Source organism: Vulpes vulpes, chromosome 4 (assembly GCF_048418805.1).
Source record: "Vulpes vulpes isolate BD-2025 chromosome 4, VulVul3, whole genome shotgun sequence".
In the NCBI taxonomy this organism is placed as follows: domain Eukaryota; kingdom Metazoa; phylum Chordata; class Mammalia; order Carnivora; family Canidae; genus Vulpes; species Vulpes vulpes.
The window spans coordinates 73072887-73096456 of NC_132783.1; the positions used below are offsets into that span (position 1 = coordinate 73072887).

At 34.0% G+C, this 23570-nt stretch overlaps 1 protein-coding gene across 1 annotated transcript in view; it reads right to left on the minus strand.

Annotated features, from left to right (window-relative positions):
- The window catches only part of TMEM26 (transmembrane protein 26), a 47701-nt gene that overhangs the window by 11194 nt on the left and 12937 nt on the right, over positions 1–23570 (minus strand). Inside the window, exons 2-4 of the mRNA XM_026013519.2 lie at positions 20234–20312; positions 13522–13635; positions 11617–11837 (exon numbers count right to left, since the gene is read on the minus strand). Coding sequence (XP_025869304.1) covers positions 11617–11837; positions 13522–13635; positions 20234–20312 — 414 coding nt within the window. The remainder of the gene's footprint in view (positions 1–11616; positions 11838–13521; positions 13636–20233; positions 20313–23570) is intronic.

Sequence of the window (23570 nt, forward strand, 5' to 3'; positions counted from 1 at the left end):
TACTTGGAAAATCAGGAGAATAAAAGACTCTAATTTGGTGTAACAGTGTACCAAATTTATTGGGTGAAAGGTAAAAATAAAGTCATAGCTAATTCGCTTAACTATTTCTTTTTGGACATGTAAATGTTCCTGTAGATAAGAGATAATCAGTGGATAGAATTCACCTACTTTTTATTTTTATTTTTTTAAAGATTTATTTATTTATTTTAGAGAGACAGTGTGTGAGTGTGGGGGGTGGGGGGGAGAAGGAGAGGAAGAAAGAAACTCAAGCAGACTCCATGATGACTGTAGCACCCTAATGTGGGGCTCAATCTCATAACCCTGAGATCATGACCTGAGCCCAAACCACGAGTTGGAAGCATAACTGATTGCACCACCCAGACTCCCCTAATTCACCTACTTTTTAGAAAAGCATTCAACGAACCTCTTCAGAGAAGGAAAAAAAATCAAAGAAGAGAAAAAGAAAATGAGAAAATGAAATATTAACCTAGCCTAGAAGAAAAGCAATAAAAGCTAAATGAAAAGAAAACACAGTATAAACATAGGAAAATTCCTTTGGTGGTCAAATACAATGAAATAATAGTAATGTTATGAGAACATAGTAATGTTATGAGAACAGATTTTTTTCTCTTTAATAAATGATCTGTGCTCAAAAAAAAACCTGCACATTAAAAATTATCTCTAAATGTGTAAATAGCCAGTTAACTCTTCCTAGCAACAATACTGAAATTCAGAATTATTAAAAATGTTGCAGGATGGCTGTAGTAGAATGAAAACATACATACTTGACAAATTGTCAAAAATAACCACTTCATATCTCTGAAAATCAACCAAAGGCAAATAACAAATTGAGTAACATTTATTTATGAGAAACTGGTAGAACTTCAGTTAAGAAGAGTAGGAGTTTGAGACATTCTTGTCCATGGAATATTTTCACACCCCTCCAGCTTGAATATGTCAAAGAAAAATTCATCAGACAGAGTTAAATAGGCAAGGAATACTTTATTCAAGACTATTGCAAAAGAAAAGAAATGCTGAGTTCACCCCTACTGAAGCAAAAGGCAAGAGAGTTTTTAAGCACTGGAGCAAGTTATTGCAAAAGTTCTAGAGGACATTAGAGGAAAGATTGGTCAACACAATTAGACCATTTGTTATATTTTTTAAAAAATTATTAGACCATTTGTGTTTGCTAATGACACTGATGTGAGTTAGGCTTCTAACATCTCAAAGAGATGGAGAGATGGTGCTATCTTTCTCAATGATCGCATTTCAAAGGGAGGATTCTTACATCCATTAGAAAGATTCCTGAGTAGTAAAACAAGAAAGCTGGGAGAAGACTTAATCTCAAGTGGGGGGAGAAACAATTTGTAGTTGCAAGTTTTCTAAAGTAAATGCCATAAGGAAAGAGAGGTGAAAGGCCTATACTCAGCAATAGACCTCTTAATGTTTAGTTAAACTGAAGGGAATGTTAAGGCTGTCTTGGCCAGTCAGAGTAGAAGTTCTACCAGGGTTGGTGACAATGAAAACCAGAGGCCCCTTATGGCCACAAGTGTGCTGACTTGACTTAGAGTGGATTGTAAAATCTTATGCTTAGATGTATGGTCAGTAAGAGTAATCAACTTTGTTGGAAATGAATGGGAGAGCTCAAGCCTTGTTACCCTAAGGTCGCAATCCCAGTTGTGGTGAATGGTAGACTAACTTGAATTTTAATGGAGAGATTTAGAAAATAAGAGAGACTTAGAAGGGCTGTATAAGGTCACCATGTATGCCAGACATGTGCCAAGAAGAGCCAAGAAAACCAGAAAACCCAGGGGAAATTAGAACCTGAGTATACATGAAAACTTTATTAATTTAATGTGCTATCCAACCCACACACAGATCCATTGGCAGAGGATGAAGATCATAAGGGCTCCAAGTGTTTGATCACAAATCCTATCCAAATCATTGGCTAATCACAAGCTATGTAGTTATAGGTATAATCCTAATAGGTCATGCTAAAGACTAACCAACAGGGATGCCTGGTTGGCTCAGTGGTTGAGTGCCTGCCTTGGTCCAGGATGTGATCCTGGAATCCTGGGATTGAGTCCCACATCCGGCTCCCTGCATGGAGCCTGCTTCTCCCTCTGCCTGTGTCTCTGCCTTTCTCTCTGTGTCTCAAATAAATAAATAAATAAATAAATACATAAATAAATACATAAATAAATAAATAAAATCTTAAAAAAAAAAGACTAACAAAAAGATTTTTTTTAAAAAAAAGCAGAGGGGCACCTGAGTAGCCCTGTCAGTTAAATGTCTGCCTTCAGCTCAGGTCATGATCCCGAGGCTCTGGAATTGAGCCCTGCATCAGGCTCCCTGCTTGGCAGGAAGTCTGCTTCTCTTTCTCCCTCTTCCTGCCATTCTCCCTGCTTGTGCTCTTTCTCTTTCTCTCTGTCAAATAAAACAAAAATAAAATGTTAAAAAAAACACACACAGCAGAAACATCAGTGGCTACAACCTAAGGGAAAGAGATTCCTTAGATTAAGTTCAAGCAATTTATTGAGATAACAAAAACACCACCACCAAGAAGCCTAAAGTACAGGGGAAGCTTAAAATATAATCTAAAATGCCTGGTTTCTACCAAAAATACGAAATATGCAAAAAACTGTAAAGACTGATATATACTCAGGGAAAACAAATCAATAGAAACTGACTATAATGGGGTCCAGATGCTGGACTTAGCAGACAAAGACATCAAAGCAGCTATAAAATATATATTCAAAGAATAAGATAAAACTATGTTCCATAAATTAGAAAAAATATCATGACAATGATGACAATTACTAACAAAGAGATAATCTAAATAAAAATATATAAGCTGTAAAATAATTAAATAGAAACTTGATTGTTGAAAATATGGGATCCAAAATGAAAAATTCAGTAGGTATACACTACAATTTGAGTCTACATATAGCCATGCGGTGGCAGAAGAAAGAATCAGTGATGTGGAAGATAAATCAATGAAAGTTATCCCATTTGATTAAAAGAAAGTAAAACATGGGAGAAAAAAACAGTCTCAGAAACCTATGGAACACACGTAAACATACTTATTCGTAATAGGAGTCTCAGAAGGAGGAATAGAATGGACCAGAAAATATGTTTGACTAAATAATGGCTGAAAATTCCTAACTTTGAGGAAAAACATAATTTACAGATCCAAGTTAGGTAAAGTTGTAGTAAGGTTAGACAAAAAGAACTACACCTACACACATCACAGTCAAATGTCTCAAAGTCAAAGAGAAAGAGAAAATCTTGAAAAGAGCAATGACTCAGCTTGTATTGGGTAACAACAAAAAATGGTAACATCTTTACAGAAATAATGAAGGCCAGAAGACAGTGGAATGATATATATAAAATGCTGATGTAAAAATTGACAACCATGAATTCTCTATCCAACAGAACTTTTTTTGAAACATGACGGCAAAATAAATACTTTTCTAAACAAATACTAGGAGAATTCACTGGTAGCAGATTTGCCTTAGAAGAAATAAGAGAAATCTCTCAGGCTGAAAAGAAATGATATCAGACAGTAACTCAAATTCACGAGAAGGAATAAAGAGGCTCTTCCAATTGTGGGCAAATATAAGAGAACACATAAATATGCAGCCATATTTTTTCTCTTAATTTTTTTAAAACTTAAAGGCTATGAAACAATAATTATAAAACTGTATTGTTTAGTTTATAACATATAAAGATGTAATATAATGACAATAGCAAAAAAGAGGGGGAAGAAATGGAGCTATAAACTTAGAGTAGCATATGTAGATTTAGAATACTTATTGTAATCCCTATAGTAACCATCAATAAAATAATACAAAAATCAATTAAAATTATTTATTAAAAATATTTTTATTTTTTTTTAAGATTTTATTTATTTATTCATGAGAGAGAGAGAGACAGAGACACAGGCAGAGGGAGAAGCAGGCTCCATGCAGGGAGCCTGACGTGGGACTCCAACCCGGGACTCCAGAATCACACCCTGGGCCAAAGGCAGGCACTAAACCACTGAGCCACCCAGGGATCCCCTAAAAATATTTTTAAAGCAGTAAATGGGGAATAAAAAAGACTAAGGCTTAGAAAAACACAAATAGCAAAATGGCAGATAAAAAGAAATCCAACCAAATCAATAATTACATTGTATATGAATGGAATAAATATACTGTAATAGGTTGAGTGATGTCTGCTTAGACTTCAGAATGTAATCTTATTTGGAAATAGTCTTTGCAGATATAAGCAAATTAATATGAAGTCATATTAGATTAATTTGAGTCCTAATCCAAAGACTGGTGTCCCTGTAAGAAGTGGAAAACGTGGAAACACTAACAGAAACACTGGGGAGAATGCCATGTGAAGACAGAGGCATGGATTGGAGTGATGTGCTTATAAGCCATGGCACACTAAAAATTGCCAGCAACCACCAGAGTCCAGGAAAGAGGCACCAAACAGATTCTTCTTCAGAACCTCCAGTAGAAACCAACCCTGCTGACACTGATTTGGACTTTCAACCTTGAGGACTGTGAGAAAATAAACTTCTGTTGTTTTAAGACTTTCAGTTTGTGGTATTTCATTATGGCAGCCCCAGGAAACTAATATATGCTCCAATTAAAAGACAAAGTTTGACTAGGGAAAAAGATGCAAATTCAACTATATGTAGTCTATGAGGACACAGTTTATATGCAAAAATACAAAGAGTTTGAAAGTACAAGGATGGAAAAAAATATCCCATGCCAACAGTATCATAAGAGAGGAGTACCTAAGGTCATAAGAAACAAAATAGACTTTCAGACAAGACGTATTACTAGAGAAAAAGAGTGACATTTCATGATGAAAAATAGTTATTACATCAGGAAGATGTTTAAAAAAATGAATGTATACACATCTAAAAACAAAGCCTCAAAATACCTGAAGCAAAAACTGACAGTATTGAAAAAGGAAATAGACAATTCAACAATTAGAGTTGAAGATTTCAATGCCCAACTCTCAATAATTGGTAGAACAACTAGACAAAAAATCAGTAAGAACACAGAAGAATTAAATAACCTAATAACCAACATGACACAGTTGAAATTTACAGAACGCTCAACCAAACAACAGATAAATACACATTCTTTTCAAGCATATATAGCACATTCTCCAAGGTAGGCCATATGCTAGGCAATAAGATAAGTCTCAATATATTTAAAAGGATTAAAATAATTTAAAGACTGCAACAGAATTAAAATAGAAAAGAACAGAAAGAAATATGAGCAATCTCCATATGGAAATTAAATAGGTCACTTCTAAATAATCCATAGGTGAAAGGATAAATCACAGGAGATATTGGAAAATATTCTGAACTTTATTAAACAAAAAGATAACAAAGTAAAGCATATGGGACACAGATAAAGCTATGATTAGAGAGAAATCTATAGCTTTAATGGCATGTCAAAAAGCAGAAAGATCTCAAATCAATAATCTAAGCTTTCATCTTGAGAAAGTAGGGAAAAAAAGAGCAAATTAAATCTGAAGCAAGCAGAAGGAAGGAAAAATTAGACATCAGAGCACAAGTCAATGAAATGGAGAACAGAATAACAATGGAAAAAAATCAATGAAGCCAAAAGTCATTTATTTTAGAAGATCACAATATTGATAAATCTAAACAAAACAAAATAAAGAAGACACAAATGACAAACTCCGAATATAAAAGGGGGGATAATAAGTGACCCCGTAGAAACTGACACAAGTTTAAAGGAATAATATAAAAACTAATATTAAAAACTTTATATAAAAACTAGATAATTTATTTGAAATGGAAAAATTCCTAGTAATAAAAAAAGAAAAATGTGATCAAAGCTAATTCAGAAGAAATAGAATAACTGAATAGTCTTATAAAGAAATACTTATGTTGAATTAGCAATAAAATATCTTTCCAAAAGAAAAGCCTGGGCCCAGATGGCTTGATAGGTAAATTCTATAAAACATTGGAAGAAAAAATAATACCACACCTTTACAAAGTCTTTTGGAAAATAAAGAAAGAAGGGATGCTTCCTGAGGTATTCACTGAATCCAGCATTATCCTAATATTAAAGCCAGAAAAAGAGATCATTAGAAAATATTACTATAAATTAATATACTCATGAGTGTAGATGTAAAAATTAACAACAAAATGTTAGCAAACCCATATCAGTAATGCATTGAAACCATTATACACTATAATCAAAAAAGATTTATCCCAGGAATTCAAGGTTGGTTTAGCATCTGAAAACTAGTTAATGTAATATACCATATTCATAGAATGAAAGACAACCACCACATAATAATCTTGATAAAAATAGAAAAAACATTGAACAAAACGCAATGACGAAAGAAAAAGAAAGAAAGAAAGAAAGAAAGAAAGAAAGAAAGAAGAAAGAAAGAAAGAAGAAAGAAAGAAGAAAGAAAGAAAGAAAGAAAGAAGAAAGAAAAGAAAGAAAGAAAGAAAGAAAGAAAGAAAGAAAGAAAGAAAGAAAGAAAGAAAGAAAGAAAGAAAAAGAAACTCCTAATAACCTAGAAATAAGAATTTCCTCCAACTGATCAAGGGCATCTACAAAGTATATCTGCAAAACCTATACATAACATCATCCTTAATAGTGAAAGACAGAATTCTACCCTTTGAGATAGAAATGCCCACTCTTATACTTCTATTTACATTGTATTAGAAATCCTAACCAGTGTAATAAGGTAAGAACAAGAAATTAAAGTCATACAGATTAAAAAGAATGAAAACTATCTTACAAATGGAATTATCCTATAAGTAGAAAATCCTAAGGAATCTAGAAAACTAATAAACTTGCATGATTGCTGAGTATAAGATCATCATACAAAAATCCATTGTATTTCTATGTAGTAGTAATAAAAAACATAAAATGATATTAAGAAAATAATTCTATCAAATAGAATCAAATACTTAAAAATAAGGTTAGGAAAAACAGCACAAGACCCATATATTGAAAATTACAAAACATTGCTGAGAGAAATTAAAGAATATCTGAATAAATGAGGAAATAATTCATCTTCACACATTAAAAGATTTAAAATTAAGATGTCATTTCTTCACAAGTTGATGCTTAGATTTAATACAATCCTTATCAAGATTCCAGCAGGATTATTTTGTAGAATTTGACAAGCTGATCATAAAACTTAAATGGAAATATAGAGGACCTAGAATAGCCAAAAAAAATTTTTTTAAGAACAATATTAGAAGGCGTATAATAATATAGTTTCAGACTTACCATTAAATTCCCGTAATCACAATAGTCTGGTACTGGCATAAGGAAAGATATATATAGCAATGGAATACAATAGAAAGTCTATAAAGACCCTTACATATGTGGTCAACAAAGATATCAAGGCAATTTAATAGGGAAAGGATAGTCTTTTCAACAAATTACAGAGACCATTGGTCTTAGTTAGAACAAAAACTGTTCTGGGACAATGTCAAAAACAAAACAAAATAAAACAAAACACAAATTTAGATCCTTATATCAACTACACAAGAGTCAAGTCAGAATATTATAAAGGGAAATATTTCTAATTTTGTTGAGAAAAATATTTCTTAGATATGACACCCAAAATATACTACTTAAAATTAAAAAAAAACTAATACATGGAACTTTATCAATTTTTTAAAAAAAATATTCTTTTTTAAAACATACAGAGAGGAAAACCATAAGATGCTCTTAACTATAGGAAAAAAACTGAAGTTGCGGAGGGTGAGGTGGATGGGAAGATGAGGTGATTGAGTGATAGGCATTAAGAAGGGCACTTGATGTAGTGAGCACTGGGTGTTGTATGTAACTGACGAATCACTAAATTCTACCTCTGAAACTAATAATGCAGTAAAGGTGAATTAAACTGAATTTAAATAAAAAATTTAAAAAATAGTCTTTAAATGAAAAGCAAGTTGTATAGTGGGGAAAATACATTTACATTTATGTATCTAATGAAGGACTTATATCTAGAATATAAAGAACTCTTAAAATTCAACAACAAAAATTCAATCCAACCAAAAAAAAAAAAGTGGACAAAATTTGAATAGACTTCCCTGAAGGAACACAAAGGATTAGCTAATTAGCACATGGACAGATGCTCATCTAGTCATTAGGGAAACAGAAATTAAAACTACAATATAATACCCCAAAAACCCAACAGAATGGTCAAATTCAAAGTACTCGAAAGAAATGGTGAGGATGTGAAGAAATGAAATGTAGAAAGGTACAGCCACTTTAAAAAACAGTTTGGCAGTTTCTTAAAAAGTTCAATATGTACTTAACATAAACCCGGTCATTCTACTCCTAGGTACAGACCCAAGGGAAATGGAAACAGACCTGTCCAAAGGATTATAGTGCATGTTTATAACATCATTCTTAATAGCAAGAAGAAATACACATATATCAACTACTGAATGAAAAAATAAAATGTGGTATATGCATGGAAAACTATTCAGCAATTAAAAGGGACCTAACCACTAATACATACAACAGTGTGAATGAACCCTAGAAACATGCTAAATGAAAAGCAAAATGCTACATATTTCATGATACCATTGACATGTAATTTCTGGAAAAGGAGACTGTACAGAAAGAAAGCATATCCGGGGTTGCTTAGGGTTCGTCATGGAAGAGTGAGAATTGACTCCAAACAGCCACAAGGAATCTAGATTCTCATGATGGCTGCACATACAGTTACTAAATGTCACTGAACCCTAGAATTAGAATAGTGAATTCTAGGGTGTGTAAAGTCAAGCTCTTAAGAAAAATTTGCATTATCTCACAAGTCCATGTAAATTAGTCACAACCACAAGAATGAGCAAAATGAACCTAAAGTGGGCATATGGAAAGAAATTGATTTAAGTTTAAAAAAAATAGATTTGCAGTATTTAGCCAGGATGCAGGAGAGAGAGGTAGACATCATTGCAGTGTACACATTATTGAAGGTTTTCTCCTAAATCAGTCAGGCCAAATTATGGAATAAAATAAAATAGAAAATAAAATATTGTAAAAATAGGTAACGCTAAATGGGTTATAATGAAGTAGCCTCCTTTGCTATCACAAGTGAACATCTTTTATGAGTACATTACATTTATTTTTCATGACTGTCTTTTTTGAGTCCAAAGGGGAAAGCTTTGCCACAGTGGGAGGGTTTAAATCTCTCCTTTGAGGAGACAGACATTTGCAGTGTCAATTCTTGCAGTATAGATGAGACCAGTGACAAAATCAAAAGTGAAGGTGGGTTTTAAGGAGAAAAAAATTCTAGGTTCTTTCTGGGCATTGACTTTGGAAACTGAGTAGTGATAGAGACATGCAGGAGTGGAGACTAAACACTGATACAATGCAGTTATATTAAAAATAAAATGACCAGTCTGAGACCATGAAGCCTGAAAAATAAATGTTAAAATGTTAAGAAATACTGAAGGGGACCATAAAGGAAAGGAGTGGGGAAAAATTAGAGAGGAAGACAAACCACAAGAGACTGGTGTGGGGATGGGGTAACTGGGTGAGGGGGCACTAAGGAGGGTACATGATATGATGAGCTTTGGGTGTAATACTATATGTTGGCAAATTGAATTTAAATAAAAAATTTAAAAAGGAAAATAAACAAACAAGCAAATGATAACCACAGTATATTTTATCTGATTCCTTTGAAGGACATAATACAAGTATAAAATGAGAAACAGAAAGATTTTTTAAACATTCAATTAATTTGTGGGTGGCAGAAGAAATTGCTGAATTGAAATCACCTGGGTTAGGAGAGTATGATGTGTCCAGATTTTCTCTCACCACTTACCATTTGCTCCCCAATCTCCACCTAACTCACTGCCTGGTACATACTAGATAATCAATCTACAGTTGCTGAATGAATGAATACCTCATGATTTTCAATTTTTTTCTGAGACATTAAAATTTTAATGCCATGGGATCCCTGGGTGGCGCAGCGGTTTGGCGCCTGCCTTTGGCCCAGGGCGCGATCCTGGAGACCCGGGATCGAATCCCACATCGGGCTCCCAGTGCATGGAGCCTGCTTCTCCCTCTGCCTGTGTCTCTGCCTCTCTCTCTCTCTCTCTGTGACTATCATAAATAAATAAAAAATTAAAAAAAAAAAATAAAATAAAATTTTAATGCCTAACTTATTGAACATTTAACATCTATTGGCAAACACTGACCTATAAAATGAAGCTTGGTGTCATTTGTGGATGGACCTAATATAGAGACCATTAAGATAGCTGGGTTTGGCATTTCTCACATTTTTATTAGCAGCCCCATGAAACATATCCCTCCTGAATACTCTATTTCCTACCCTAATTCCCCCCCCTCCATCTCCCTAGATATTTAGCATCTATGTGTTTATTTCTATAGGTATAGCTAGTCATATTTATATTTTTATGTCCCTGTCGTTGTGCCTATAGTTTATTGTTTTTATGTGCTTGATCATGATTTCTTCATGTTTTTCTTGTATTACAAGAAAGTATTTGAAAATTTGTTATATAATGTACAGCACTGACCAAATATAAGGTATTAAAGTTACAAATTTAATATCAATATTTTGGACAATGGATCAACTTAAATTGGATTCTTTTTAAAATTCTGTCTACTTAATAAAGTATAAGAAAAATTAGTATAAATGAAACAGGAAATGATGATGTAAAGGTAACCTCTGGTTATAGATATTCTTTGTGCTATAATTGGAATATTACGTTTACTCAGTAAGTTAGTGTATTTTGCTCAGCTTTATGTTTCGTTATTTGAGAAACACAGCATAAAGTAAACTGTAGCATTAAAAGCTAGCTTCATTGCAATTTATTTTTATAGCATAGTGCAAAACAACCCAAGCTGAAAGTACATTCAGGCACTGAGACTTAAATCCCTAAAGGTAAGAAAGTGGTTCCATAAACAGATGTGATCATGGATTCTGAGTTTATTTGCTTGTGGCAAAAATAAAAGTACCAACTCAATAAGTTTTAATTTATAGGCATCTACACCAGAAGGCCTTTAGGCACTTTGAACAAAACTGACTAAAAATAAAATTTAGTAAAATAAACCTAATCTGCTCCATTCTCCATTCACACCAGGGAATATAAATTTCCAAATGGGTAGAAGAGAGATTTCTCTATGTCTTTTCTAGGTGCTTTCCTGGAAGTGTAGCTATGCCGTGTGCTAGAAGAAAATTTTATGATTGGCTACTTGAGAATATGAAAGAGGGAGCTATGGATGATCATTCCACCTCCTGAAGGTTTTCTTATAACCATGGCCTCACCTAACCTGGGGTCATGCAGAAGTGTAGAGCTTTTCTGTCCTCACCCAAAGGAAATATTATTTGCCCTTTTCTCTAGCATGAAGTTCAGATGAAAATGATAGATAGATGATAGATAGATGATAGATAGATAGATAGATAGATAGATAGATAATAGATAGATACTGGGATAGTAACTAATATGTCTGAACATTAGGAAACTATGCTTCTATTTTTGGAAGTATAATAGACTGAAAATCCTTATTTGTGCAGAATATAAATAATAGAACAAATAGACAAGTTTGGGGACCCTGATCTTGCAGGACTGCTTACCTTACACTTTGTTCTTCCAGGGTCTCACTTGTGAATTCCAATATATCAGCAGCTGTCCCCACAAACATAAGGAGAAGTTGAGAGAGTTGGTCTCGAGTGATCCCGCCTCCAATGGGTAGAAGCCATCTTCCAATTATGAGCATTAACAAGAACGTCTGATGGAGTCCCAAAGTCCAAACCTTCTCACATACTGTAGATAAGTTACTTACAAACACTTTGGCCTATGTAACAGAAAGATCATACAGAGATAAGGATTGTGAGTTACCACCGTGGAGAGATATGCCTTCTTTACCATAGATTTCAATCAAGACTTAACTTTTATGGAAGGTCATTTTCAGAAAAATGATTTTTCACTCACTACAGAAGATAAATTTCCTTTCAATTGAACATTGGGGGAAAAAGGCTAATGTGGTCCTTAAAATGGGGCAGCTTTATAACAAGAAGTAATTTAAACCTCATGCTTAATAGTAGGATTGTAGCATTTGATATTTATATAGCCAATTTGATGATGTTTTAAAGATCATTTCTCATTTTACTCTTATCTGTAACAAAGTATTACATACAGCAAAACTTTTTAAATACCATATTAAAATCACAAAAGAAAAATCCCTGTATTTTTCTTTCAGGGATTTCAAGTCTGAATTTATTAATCTGAGAGTATTTTAACATGGTACAAATCTCTTGTTTTTTATTGCTTTGAAATACTACTACATCAAATGAGAAAATGTATAATAATGCTTATTCATTACCTAAATACAAAGAAAGAGAATAACTATAGTCCTTATTTTTATTCTGAATATTTAACATACTATTGAAAAATCCATTAACTAGCAACCAAATTTTATTCTGCCCTTAATCTCGGACTCTTAGAAAAATTTATATCCCTATCCTTATTCTGAATATCTCTTGCTCATGTAACTTCTAAATAAGCTTTGAGATATATTATTTGCCCTTAGAGGCTATAGTCTTTTAAAGACTACAGGAGTGTAGGTCTCTCGTGGCTTGGATAGTTGATTCCAACTGATTTATACAAATAACTATGTTTGTGTAAAACCTATTTACCCCTCTTGATTACTTACTGTTGTCAGGTGTGAAGGAAGAGGTAGGATAAAAGGCAAGGCAGGATGTTAACCTGACTGAAGCCATGCATGAAGATCAATGATCTTTCATTTACACAGTTTCATATTTCTTCTATGAGACTTCACATACATCCTACTTAATTCTTACAGGAAGCATACTAGCAGGGTAAGTATTAATATTTTCAATTGTCAGATGAAAAACTGAGATACAGAGATATTAACTGATTTGTTCAAAGTGATATCAGTCAGCTGTGATTGGAGATTGAATTAGAATCCCAGGCTAATTCAATTAAACCTCTTAGATTCAATGATCTGTCTTATTGTTGAAAATGTAGCTCATTGTCGGGGCCTGGGCCTTGAGTATCTCCTATATACCATTTTGTAATAGGCCATGGTTAGTTTGACAAATATCAGGCATGTGAAGAACAAAGAAGTGATTCTATTTGGCTGGAAATTTTCCCTATTGTATTAATATAAACACCTAAAAATATATAGGCCAGATCCCAATCTTTTAAGTATATAATTCCTCCACAAATCATATGTATCTCTTTTTGTGCATATATTATCTGACCTAAGTGTTAAAGGCTACTTAATGCTGCAAGTTAAATATATCTATTTATTTATATATAAGATGTATATGACTATAATGCATGTTAAATGTGTTTAATAAATAAAGATACACTTATTTTGCAAATTCCTAAGCCAAACAAATAATTGGCAAATGTCCTTAGGAAAGAATGAGCTGAACATTGTAGAGTATGTTATCCTCACCAAATGAAAAGGTGAGTTGCTAGATCCTTTAAAATACAGCAGAAAAAGCTCTCACCGTCTTAATGAGATCCTCTGTTCCCTCGGCTTGTTCACCTGATATCAGAGTTTGATTGACGTTTTCTTTGCTGCTGGTATTTTGTGACATTCCTTCAGAGTGGCTACTGCAATACTAAGAATTTTGTAAAAAGGCAATATGTTAAAAAAAAAAGCACAATATGTAGAATTTAAAATGGCTTCAATTATTTAAGAGACTATGAGTACGTATGTGGAGTTTACACAGTATGCACAAATATTTCCAAAATTCAGATTGTAGTATTAAATAGAAACCACTTTTCAATTAATATGAGAAGAAAGTCAACTATACATGTTTTATTTTCCCACAAATCTGTGAGGATGTAGACACTCTAAGTTCATTGTGCAGAGCTGTAGAATTTTAAAGTTTTTATTTTAATTCCAGTTAGTACACATACAGTGCTACACATTCGAGTGTACCATATAGTGATTCAACAATTCTATACATCACCTGGTTGAGTCACTCCTTAATCCTCATCACTGATTTCACCCATTCCCCTCACCCACCACCACTCTGGTGACCATCAGTTTGTTCTCTATAAATAAGACACTTGTTTCTTGGTTTCTCTCTTTTTTCCCTTTGATCATTTGTTTTCTTTCTTAAATTCCACATATAAATGAAATCATATAGTATTTGTCTTTCTCTGAATGACTTATTTCATTTAGCATTATAGTCTCTAGCTCCATCCATGTCCTTGAAAATAGCAAGACTTCATTCTTTTTTATGGCTGAATAATATTCCATTATATATATATATATATATATATATATATATATACCACATCTTCTTTATCTTTGTCAATGGACACTTGGGCTGAGCTGCTGTCATATCTTGGCTACTGCATATAATGCTGCAATAAACACAGGGGTGCATGTATTCCTTTAAATTAGTGTTTGTTTTTTTTTTTATTCCATGAGTAGATACCCAGAAGTGCAACTGCAGAATCATAAGGTAGTTCGATTTTTAACTTTTTGAGGAAACTCCATACTATTCTTTACATTGGCTGTATCAGTTTGCATTCCCATCAATAGTACACAGGGGTTCCCTTTTCTCCACATCCTCACCAACACTTGTTTCTTGTGTTGTTGATTTTAGCCATTTTGACAGGTGTGAGGTCATCTTTTTTTTTTTTTTTTAGGTGATATCTCATTGTAGTTTTGATTTGTATTTCCCTGATACTAAGTGATGATGAACATCTTTTCATGGGTCTTTTGGCCATCTGGATGTCCTCTTTAAATAAATGTCTTTTCATGTCTTCTACCCATTTTTTTCACATTCACATAACTTTTATTGTGGTACATAATTATAATTGTTCTATTTTATTATTAGTTATTATTGATCTTTTTCTGTACCTAATTTATAAATTAAACTTATTATAATACATATGTATAGGAAAAACAGTATATATTGAGTTTGGTGCCACCTACATTTTTAGGCATCCACAGGGGAATCTTAGAACTTATCCCTCATGGAGAAGAAGGGACTACTGTATTCATTTAGCTGAGAATTGAGAAATATGGGTGTGTCATTCACTTTCTTTATGCTATCCAATGCATTATTTATTTACTTACTTACTTATGAGAGTCCATGTGAGAGCGGGGCTTGATCTCAAGACCATGAGATCATGACCTGAGTCAAAATCAAGAATCAGTCACTTAACCAACTGAGCCACTCAGGTGCCCCTATCCAATGCATTTTAAAGAAGTTACCTAAATGTGCAATCATTAAATTCCTCTTGCCCTTCAAAGTTAGTACTTAATGACAGCATCTGGACTACACTCTGAGGCTTTGCCTCCAATGATTAAAAAAAGACTGTAAGGAATAAGACATTCAGGTCTGTTGCTAAAATACATATCATTTAGGAATCCTTCTTAAAATGCTAATGAAATTTTCCTGTCATTTTTCTGCCTGTTTTTTAATTGAACTATTTGTTTTTGGGGGTATTGAGTTTTATAAGTTCTTTATATATTTTGGATACTAACACTTTATTGGATATGTCATTTACAAATATCTTCTGTTCCAGATTGCCCTTTATTTTGTTGTTTCCTTTACTGTGCAGAATTTTTTATTTTGGGGTAGTCCCAATAGTTTAGTTTTTTCCCCCAATAGTTTATTTTTGTTTTTGTTTCTCTTGCCTCAGGAGAAATATCTAGAAAAAATTTGCTATAGTTGACGTTAAAAAAATTAGTACCTGTGTTCTCTTCTGGATTTTTATGGTTTCAAGTCTCTTATTTAGGTCTTTCATCCATTTTGAATTTTTTTGGTGTGTATGGTGTAAGAAAGTAGTCCAGTTTCCTTCTTATGCATGTTGCTGTCCAGTTTTCCCAACACCATTTGTTGAAAAGACTATGTTTGTTTCCCATTGGATATTCCTTCTTGCTTTGTTGAAGATTTAATTGATGATATAATTATGGGTTTATTTCTGGGTTTTCTATTCTGTTCTATTGATCTATGTATCCAGTTTTGATTACTACAGCTCTGTAACATAATATGAAGTCTGAAATTGTAACGTTTCCAGCTTTGCTTTTCTTTCTCAAGATTGCTTAGGCTATTCAGAGTCTTTGTTTCCACACAAACTTTAGCATTGTTTGTTCTAGTTCTATGAAAAATGCTGTTGGTATTTGAGAGCTATACAATTCATGCAGTGATAGTTGGGGTTCCTTTCTTGAACCCTGGAACAGTTGTGGAACAAATCAACAGTCAATGATAGCATTAAAGCACGTATGATCCTGGTCAAAACATTCATTCTAAGAATTTATTTCTTGTCTAGAGGGCTCTTTATCCAAAATACCATTTGTTTAGTAGGTAATGCAATTAACTTCAATCTTCCCTGTTAAGAACTGAAACAACCCCCCAAATTAACATGTTTCTCTATCAAAATATACATTTTAGTGTCAGTTTGGAGGTTAACTTAGTTTTATGGAAACTTTGACAAAGACCTAAACTAAATGTTTTTCCCTTCTTGTTCCTTTGTTTTGCATGTAAATTTCTACAAATGAACCATGCATGTTTTTTATCCAGATTTTTATCCATGATTTCTACAAATGAACTGTGTATGATTTTTAACTGTGCATGGGAATCTGATGTAAAGAAAAAGTATATAAGAGAGAAAAAGAGTGGCACTTGAAAATGTAAGTGTAGCTAATGATAATTTCATAAACTGTTTCCAAAAAGTTAAAGATTTTTTAAACATCTGCAGGCCTACATATTTTTGAAACATACACATGCATATACATACACCACTATCATCACCACCACTACCACCACCACATATCCAGGTCACATATTTGGATGTAGAGAGAAACTATTTTTTTAATATTAACATTGTAAGAAGTATATTTTTCTTAATTATTCTGGATACTGCATCAATCTTTCTATAAGCTACTTGAAAAAGTAAAAAGAGGGATCCCTGGGTGGCGCAGTGGTTTGGCGCCTGCCTTTGGCCTAGGGCGTGATCCTGGAGACCTGGGATCGAATCCCACATCAGGCTCCCGGTGCATGGAGCCTGCTTCTCCCTCTGCCTATGTCTCTGCCCCTCTCTCTTTGTGACTATCATAAATAAATAAAAATTAAAAAAAAAAAAAGTAAAAAGAAATTCCGCCAAGACATTTTTTTCTACTCCCCATCAAATCAACTAGTGTTATGGGTGAAATGACAAGAATAATTAGGAAAAATGGCCATGTGCCATATCTCTAAGAGCAAAAATCCAGCTGTTAGCACACTTTTTTTTTTCTGTACAGCAAAGGCTCAGAGAAAAGATAATGAAGATAAAAAAATTAAATCTTTGAACCAAGCAACGAATCCTCATCACAGAGTAGCTTTGTGAGAATCATATGGGCAACAGGAAACAATTCTGACCACTTTATTCATAGGCATTAAAGCAGACTATATATTAAAATTAGTGACTTTGATATGGTTCTTTTACATCCTTAGCACCAAAAATCCATAGTCATCTTATTAAAAAAAAGTCAATTGCTCTGCATGGCAAATAGCTTTGTAGTCATACTATGGTATTACAACCTGAGTCCCATACCATTCTTGTAATTCTACTTGTTACAAATTGACGAGAATTTCCTATAAGTGGCAGCTGCATTAGAACTGCAGAGAACTGGTTTGATTCTTACAGCCTAACCTGACTTGTATTGTTCTTATGGTAATATTATCTCCACTTAGCATTGTACAGAGGAGTTCACGTAGATGATCTGGGTACCAACAAGCCACTTTTTCATGGGCTGTGTCTTAAAAATTCCTATTAGCTTCAAAAATCTTCCTTTGGGCCAGACCAGGCTGTAATACCATCAAGACCAGAAAGTTTTCATTATTTTAATTTTGCCACTTCATAAATAGATAAGGAGTTATGGTCATAACTATTGTCATAACCATCTTGTTTCCAGTCATGTAGCCCTAGCCCGATGCAGAAATGAAGTTAAAGAACGGATTACCTAGGAGGAATGTCTTCATGAAACAAGTCAGGATGTTTTCCTAATGGCAAGACATAGGTTAGAACATTTAGGATGTACAATAAATGGAAAATGTGAAAGGAAATTAAATTACTCTCCTGTCATGAAAAAAAATCAGGTGATTTTGATGGGAACCCCTCTAAAACATAGAACACATAACTTAGAAAGGCAGTGTGGTTTAAAGAGCAGGGGTTAAGCCCTAGGTGCTAAGCCCCAGAACTGTTATGGATTAGCTGTGTGGCCTTGAGAAAATTACTTAACCTTTCTGAGTCTCGGGGTCCTTTTCTATAAAATAGAAATACATAAACCATACCCAACTTATGAAGTTGCTGAGTTCGTAAAAGAGGAAATGTATTTGAAAGTACTTTGAAAGAAAGGACAGCATAAAGAAAAATAGTTATTACCACAACCAAAAATTTTTAAATGAATGGACTAAGAGAATTGCTGTACCTCCCTTTACTCTGCCATTTCTCATTTCTTTAAATGCAATTTCAATATTGTTTGTCTCTCTTTCTCTTACTTTTTTCTACTTCCATCTCTGCCCACTCTGCCCAATTCAATCTTGGGGCATTCATTTTAATTCTTAGTGTCAAAATGAGTCAAATCCATTACTACTTAAGGTCCAATTTCTTTTGTAGTATGAAAATTAGAGAAGTACCGCCTGGGGCTCAAAAATCTTTTTTTATTAAAAAGAGAGCTTTTGGTTGCATGCTATTTGTTGTAATGGGATTTGACCTGTATATCAATTAACTGTGCAACGCATTTATATTATAAAAGCGTTTGGGGAAATGAATTGTTATTGTGGATGATAGTCATGTTATAGAATTGGATGTGAAGGAAAGAAATGATTCAAATCACCAGAGCTTATTTCCATACCCCTGAAAGTAGTAAGTAGTAAGGAAATTGAAACAGTCTCCTAACTCCTTATGGTACGGTTTTTAAAAACCATGATAACTTGAACCAGCCAATCTAGTGTTACAAAAATATTTTGCTACAGTCATAGAGATAGCCTGTGACTTTAATATTTTTTAAATAGGGGATTTAAGGCAAATAAATGTTTTCTTCATGCCTATTTTACTGGTATATGCTTGTGGAATTCTTCAAAAATAGTCCACAGAGCTAAATTCCCCTGTGCGCGCCTAAAATTTGGAGCAAGCATTTTCCAGATAAGGCTTGAATATCTGAAACACACATCAGAGTCTTAACTTTACTATAAAATGACCAACTGTAGCAAAGAAATCCATAAGGGCAAATTCTTATCTTGACTAAAGCACTGTATCAGTGAAAAGTACTAAAATAATATTATATCATAACTACAGTTTATCTGTAACATAGTCCCATAACCTGAGCCCAGAAGATGCGAAGTCCAGGCTGGAATCTGCTGGAGTCTGCCCTCCACAGTGTTGTACAGGAGCACTAAAAGCAATGGATTGTGAATCCAGTCTAGAACCTGCCACCTAGGGTTGTTCAGGTAAGAAGCAACTCACTTAAAAAAAAAAAAAAAAGTAGCTCTTTCTCTCTTTATAGGTTAGGGACTCTTATTAGAAGCCACTGTTTATTTTTTTAGTCAACTTGGTCCTAATACATACATCCCACCTTTCCCAATGGTGGGTCTCATACTCCTCTCCCTTATCCTTCACATCTGGCTCCGAGTAGAATTCTTATTTCACTAAAACAGCTTAGGGAACCCTCAAAAAGGAATCCTATGTAATCTGGAAGCCCTGTATTTTTAAGATAGACTATTTCAAATAGCCCCTCCAGGTTTGATTGCAATTACATAGCAGTCTAGATGATGGGGTTTCTTTTTGTTTTTTGCTACTTTTAAAGATGTCATTTTATAGGATACTAGATTATCGATCCCTTCCCATTCTTAGTACAATATAGAAACTCACTGAATCTGCAAAGTTTTAAACCAAATTTTTACACACACACACACACACACACACACACACACACACACCGGGTAATTTCTATTAGGGGTGCGGTACTTACGAACAAGATCTCTAACATAAATCATTGATTAATTATGTAATCCTAACTCTTAAACAAATGTAACATTTTTATGGGTTTTGATAGATCGTGAATTCACTTTCTTTTGCTAATGGCCTCTTACTTATTCAATTCTTGATAACTCCAATTCCTTTGAGAAATGCATTTCTGAAATAAATTGGATTATAGTATGAAAGGAGTTTCCTGATGAATCTTCCAGTTTCCTACTTTCCAAAGGGACATACCTGAGTCTCATGGTGCATTTCAAGAAGCCATAATGATGGAACGATGCTAACCAGATATAAAAATATGGCTGGTGAAAACCTGTAAAAGAGAGGGAAAAAGTTCAGTTGTTTTTTTTTTTAAGATTTTATTTATTTATTCATTAGAGACACAGAGAGAGGCAGAGACACAGGCAGAGGGAGAAGCAGGCTCCATGCAGAGAGCCTGACATGGGACTTGATCCCAGGACTCCAGGATCACGCCCTGAGCCAAAGGCAGATGCTCAACCGCTGAGCCACCCAGGCATCCCAAAAGTTCAGTTTTTACAAAAATTTCTTTTTCTAAAGAAAGAAAAACAAATGCATGTACCCTGATCACATTGAGTCAAACCTTTTTATCTCAAGTGATTATTTCAATGGGGAAGAAAGCATTATGTGATTTCTGCCATATGGATTATAGAGAAACAAAGTAACTGCAAAAGGCACTAGCAGCTGTCATTCTCACTGAATTTCTAATCCAATTAATAGAAGTTAATTTTAATATGATTTAATGGGATACTGCCAACTAGTTTCAGGCACAATACTGGATATTTTGTATTTAATATGTTTTACAACAAGCAAATACAGCAAGAGTAAATCTTGGGTTTCTCAACACTGCAATTTCAGGAAGATTGGCTACATTTTAAAATATTAACCTAGAATTCTGAAAGCTCAAATAGTAACATCCTGCTAGAACACAAAAATCAGATGATAATGAATAGGAATGAGCAAAATCAACTTGACTTTGTGTATATTTACAAAACCTAGTAAAAATAAAATCACACACAACAACAGATAAAGTGCTTGGTATTTTTTTTTTTTTTAAAGGCTATCTATCTTCATTATTTCCTGGCTCAAAAGCAGAGGGCAGTCCAAAGAGTGGGCTTTTCATATTCAGATTCAAATATCAGTTTTTCCAGTGACTCGTCTGCTTCCTAGTCCACAAAGTGGGGACAGTCACTGTATTAGTCAGCTCGGACTGCCATGCCAATGATCAAGACTGAGTAGCTTGAACAAAAGAAATTTATTTTCTCACAGTTCTGGAGGTTTTAAGTCTAAGATCAAGGTTCCACTACCATTCAGATCTTACTGGTTTATATACAGCCAACCTTCTTGTGTGTCCTCACATGGCCTTTCCTCAGGGCATGCACATCAGATTCAGATCCCACCCTATGACCTCCTTTACCCTTAATAACTTCCTAAAAGCTCTGTCTCAAAATAGAGTCACACTGGTGGTTAGGGTTTCAACATACACATTTCTGGGAAACACAATTCAGTCCATAGTGGCCACATTTATCTCATAGGGATTTTTATCATACTTTCTATAAAGCAGTGTCTGGCAGACATGGGTATTCCATAATAGATGACTACTATTAGTAATTTTATAGGACATTATACTATGAAAATATGTCTTAGAAGTTTGAAATAAGATAAAAATGATATACTTCCCAAATTTATTTCTTCAAATTATGCTTTATTTTAGATTGAACTATTGCTTTATAGGGGCATTGCAAAGAAAAAAATTGTAAGTTAATATAATTTTATTAAAATGCTTTTAGTATTGGGACACCTGGGTGGCTCAAGCAGTTGAACGTCTGGCTCAGGTAGTGATCCTGGAGTTCCAGGATTGAGCCCCGCATCGGGCTCCTGCATAGAGCCTGCTCCTCTCTGCCTGTCTCTACCTCTTTCTGTGTGTCTCGCATGAATACATAAATCAAATAATAAATAAATAAATAAATAAATGAACAAACAAACAAATAAATAATAAATTACTTTCAGTATAGCATGTGATGGTTTAAAATTACCTGAAAAATAGAAATGTTAATTGCTCAACAAATAGAATTATTTGAGATGAAATGGTATTAAAACCCTGTTATTATAATGCAGGGGAGAAAAGTGAGCAAAGTTAAATGAAGGAGAATATCTAGAATGGACTTTTCAAGGCTGTAAACCCTTTCACTAATATTGCCTTTCAGCTTCTGGGGAGAAGAAGGAAGAAAGAACAAAAGAAAGAGAAGTCTTTTTTTTTTTAAATCAATATTTAATATAGACACTCCTCCACCTTTGATTTCCTGCAAAGAACCAATTTTGAAACAAAAGGTTATGGGTCATGATATTATTGAAATCTGGCTTAGAAGATGGCTGAGCGACTAGTGAAAGCCCCCATGTTGAACATGCTCTTATAAAGAAAAGGGAAAATTAATTCTTTGACCTTACATATCAAGGGAAACACCAGGAGAGAGTATTTCCTTTGTGAGATTGAGAAAGGAAATGAATTCCAGTTGCAAGGACATTGGGAATATGTAAATGTTTGTTCCACTATGTCCAATCTTGTCTAGACTGCAATTTTGTTGACTCTTGGAATTCATTTTGGGATTGACTCCCCTAAAAATACGATTACAATAATACCTAGGGAAGCCATGGACTGAACATATAATAACTCTTGAAAGAGGTTAAACATGAAGCAAACAACCCTTAACATCTTCTATGCATAAGACTTATTTCTATAATTGGAAAAATATTATCCAATCTCAAGGCTTTTCCTTTAATTAAGAATCTGGTTATGTCAAAACAAAACCAAAAACAACACACTTCAAGATCCGAGATTCCCTCTGTTGCCTGCTACAGAAAATCTAAATTCGGTAATCTGACAAAGACTCCATATTCTAGTCTTTCCGCTTCCGTTTCTCTTCCTGTGGCACATCCTCAAAACAAACAAAATGTTTTCTATAAAGTTCCTCTCACTTCAATCTGTCTTCATAGACTTTTCTGACATAAGCGAGGAGGGGGTAGAAAGAAGCAATCATACTGAGAGCCTAGGAATTTATCATATTCAACTCAGTCTGTAGACTTTCTCCCCAAATGTCCTACACCCTGAATCTTACACCCGAGAGGATTTTCTGGAATTTCAGGAGGCTTCCAGGGAGAGTTACTGTGCAATGGATAGCACCCCAAAGTGATCAATAGCAAATCAGCATCAGGAGTTTCCTCCTCTCCTTCCTCTCTAACTTCCCTGTAGCAAGCTGTGGTTGTACAGCAGAAGTTAAAACAACAAACCTTATGGAGAAAATAGATGTCTCTCTTATCTAGGGAAGTATTAAAACATACCTAAATATATTTTATTTTGGATATGAGGAATACATTTCAGCCATATATAGCATATGTTTTGTTTGACTGTGTGTCCCTGTTAAGAACAAAGTGCTCCATGCTCTGTCAGCTTGATTAATCTGAGAAGAGAGTTTCTGAAATGACTTTAGAGCAAATGTCCCTCCAAATTATGACTGCCTGCTTTGGAATGCTCTCCTTTTACCTCTCTACCCAT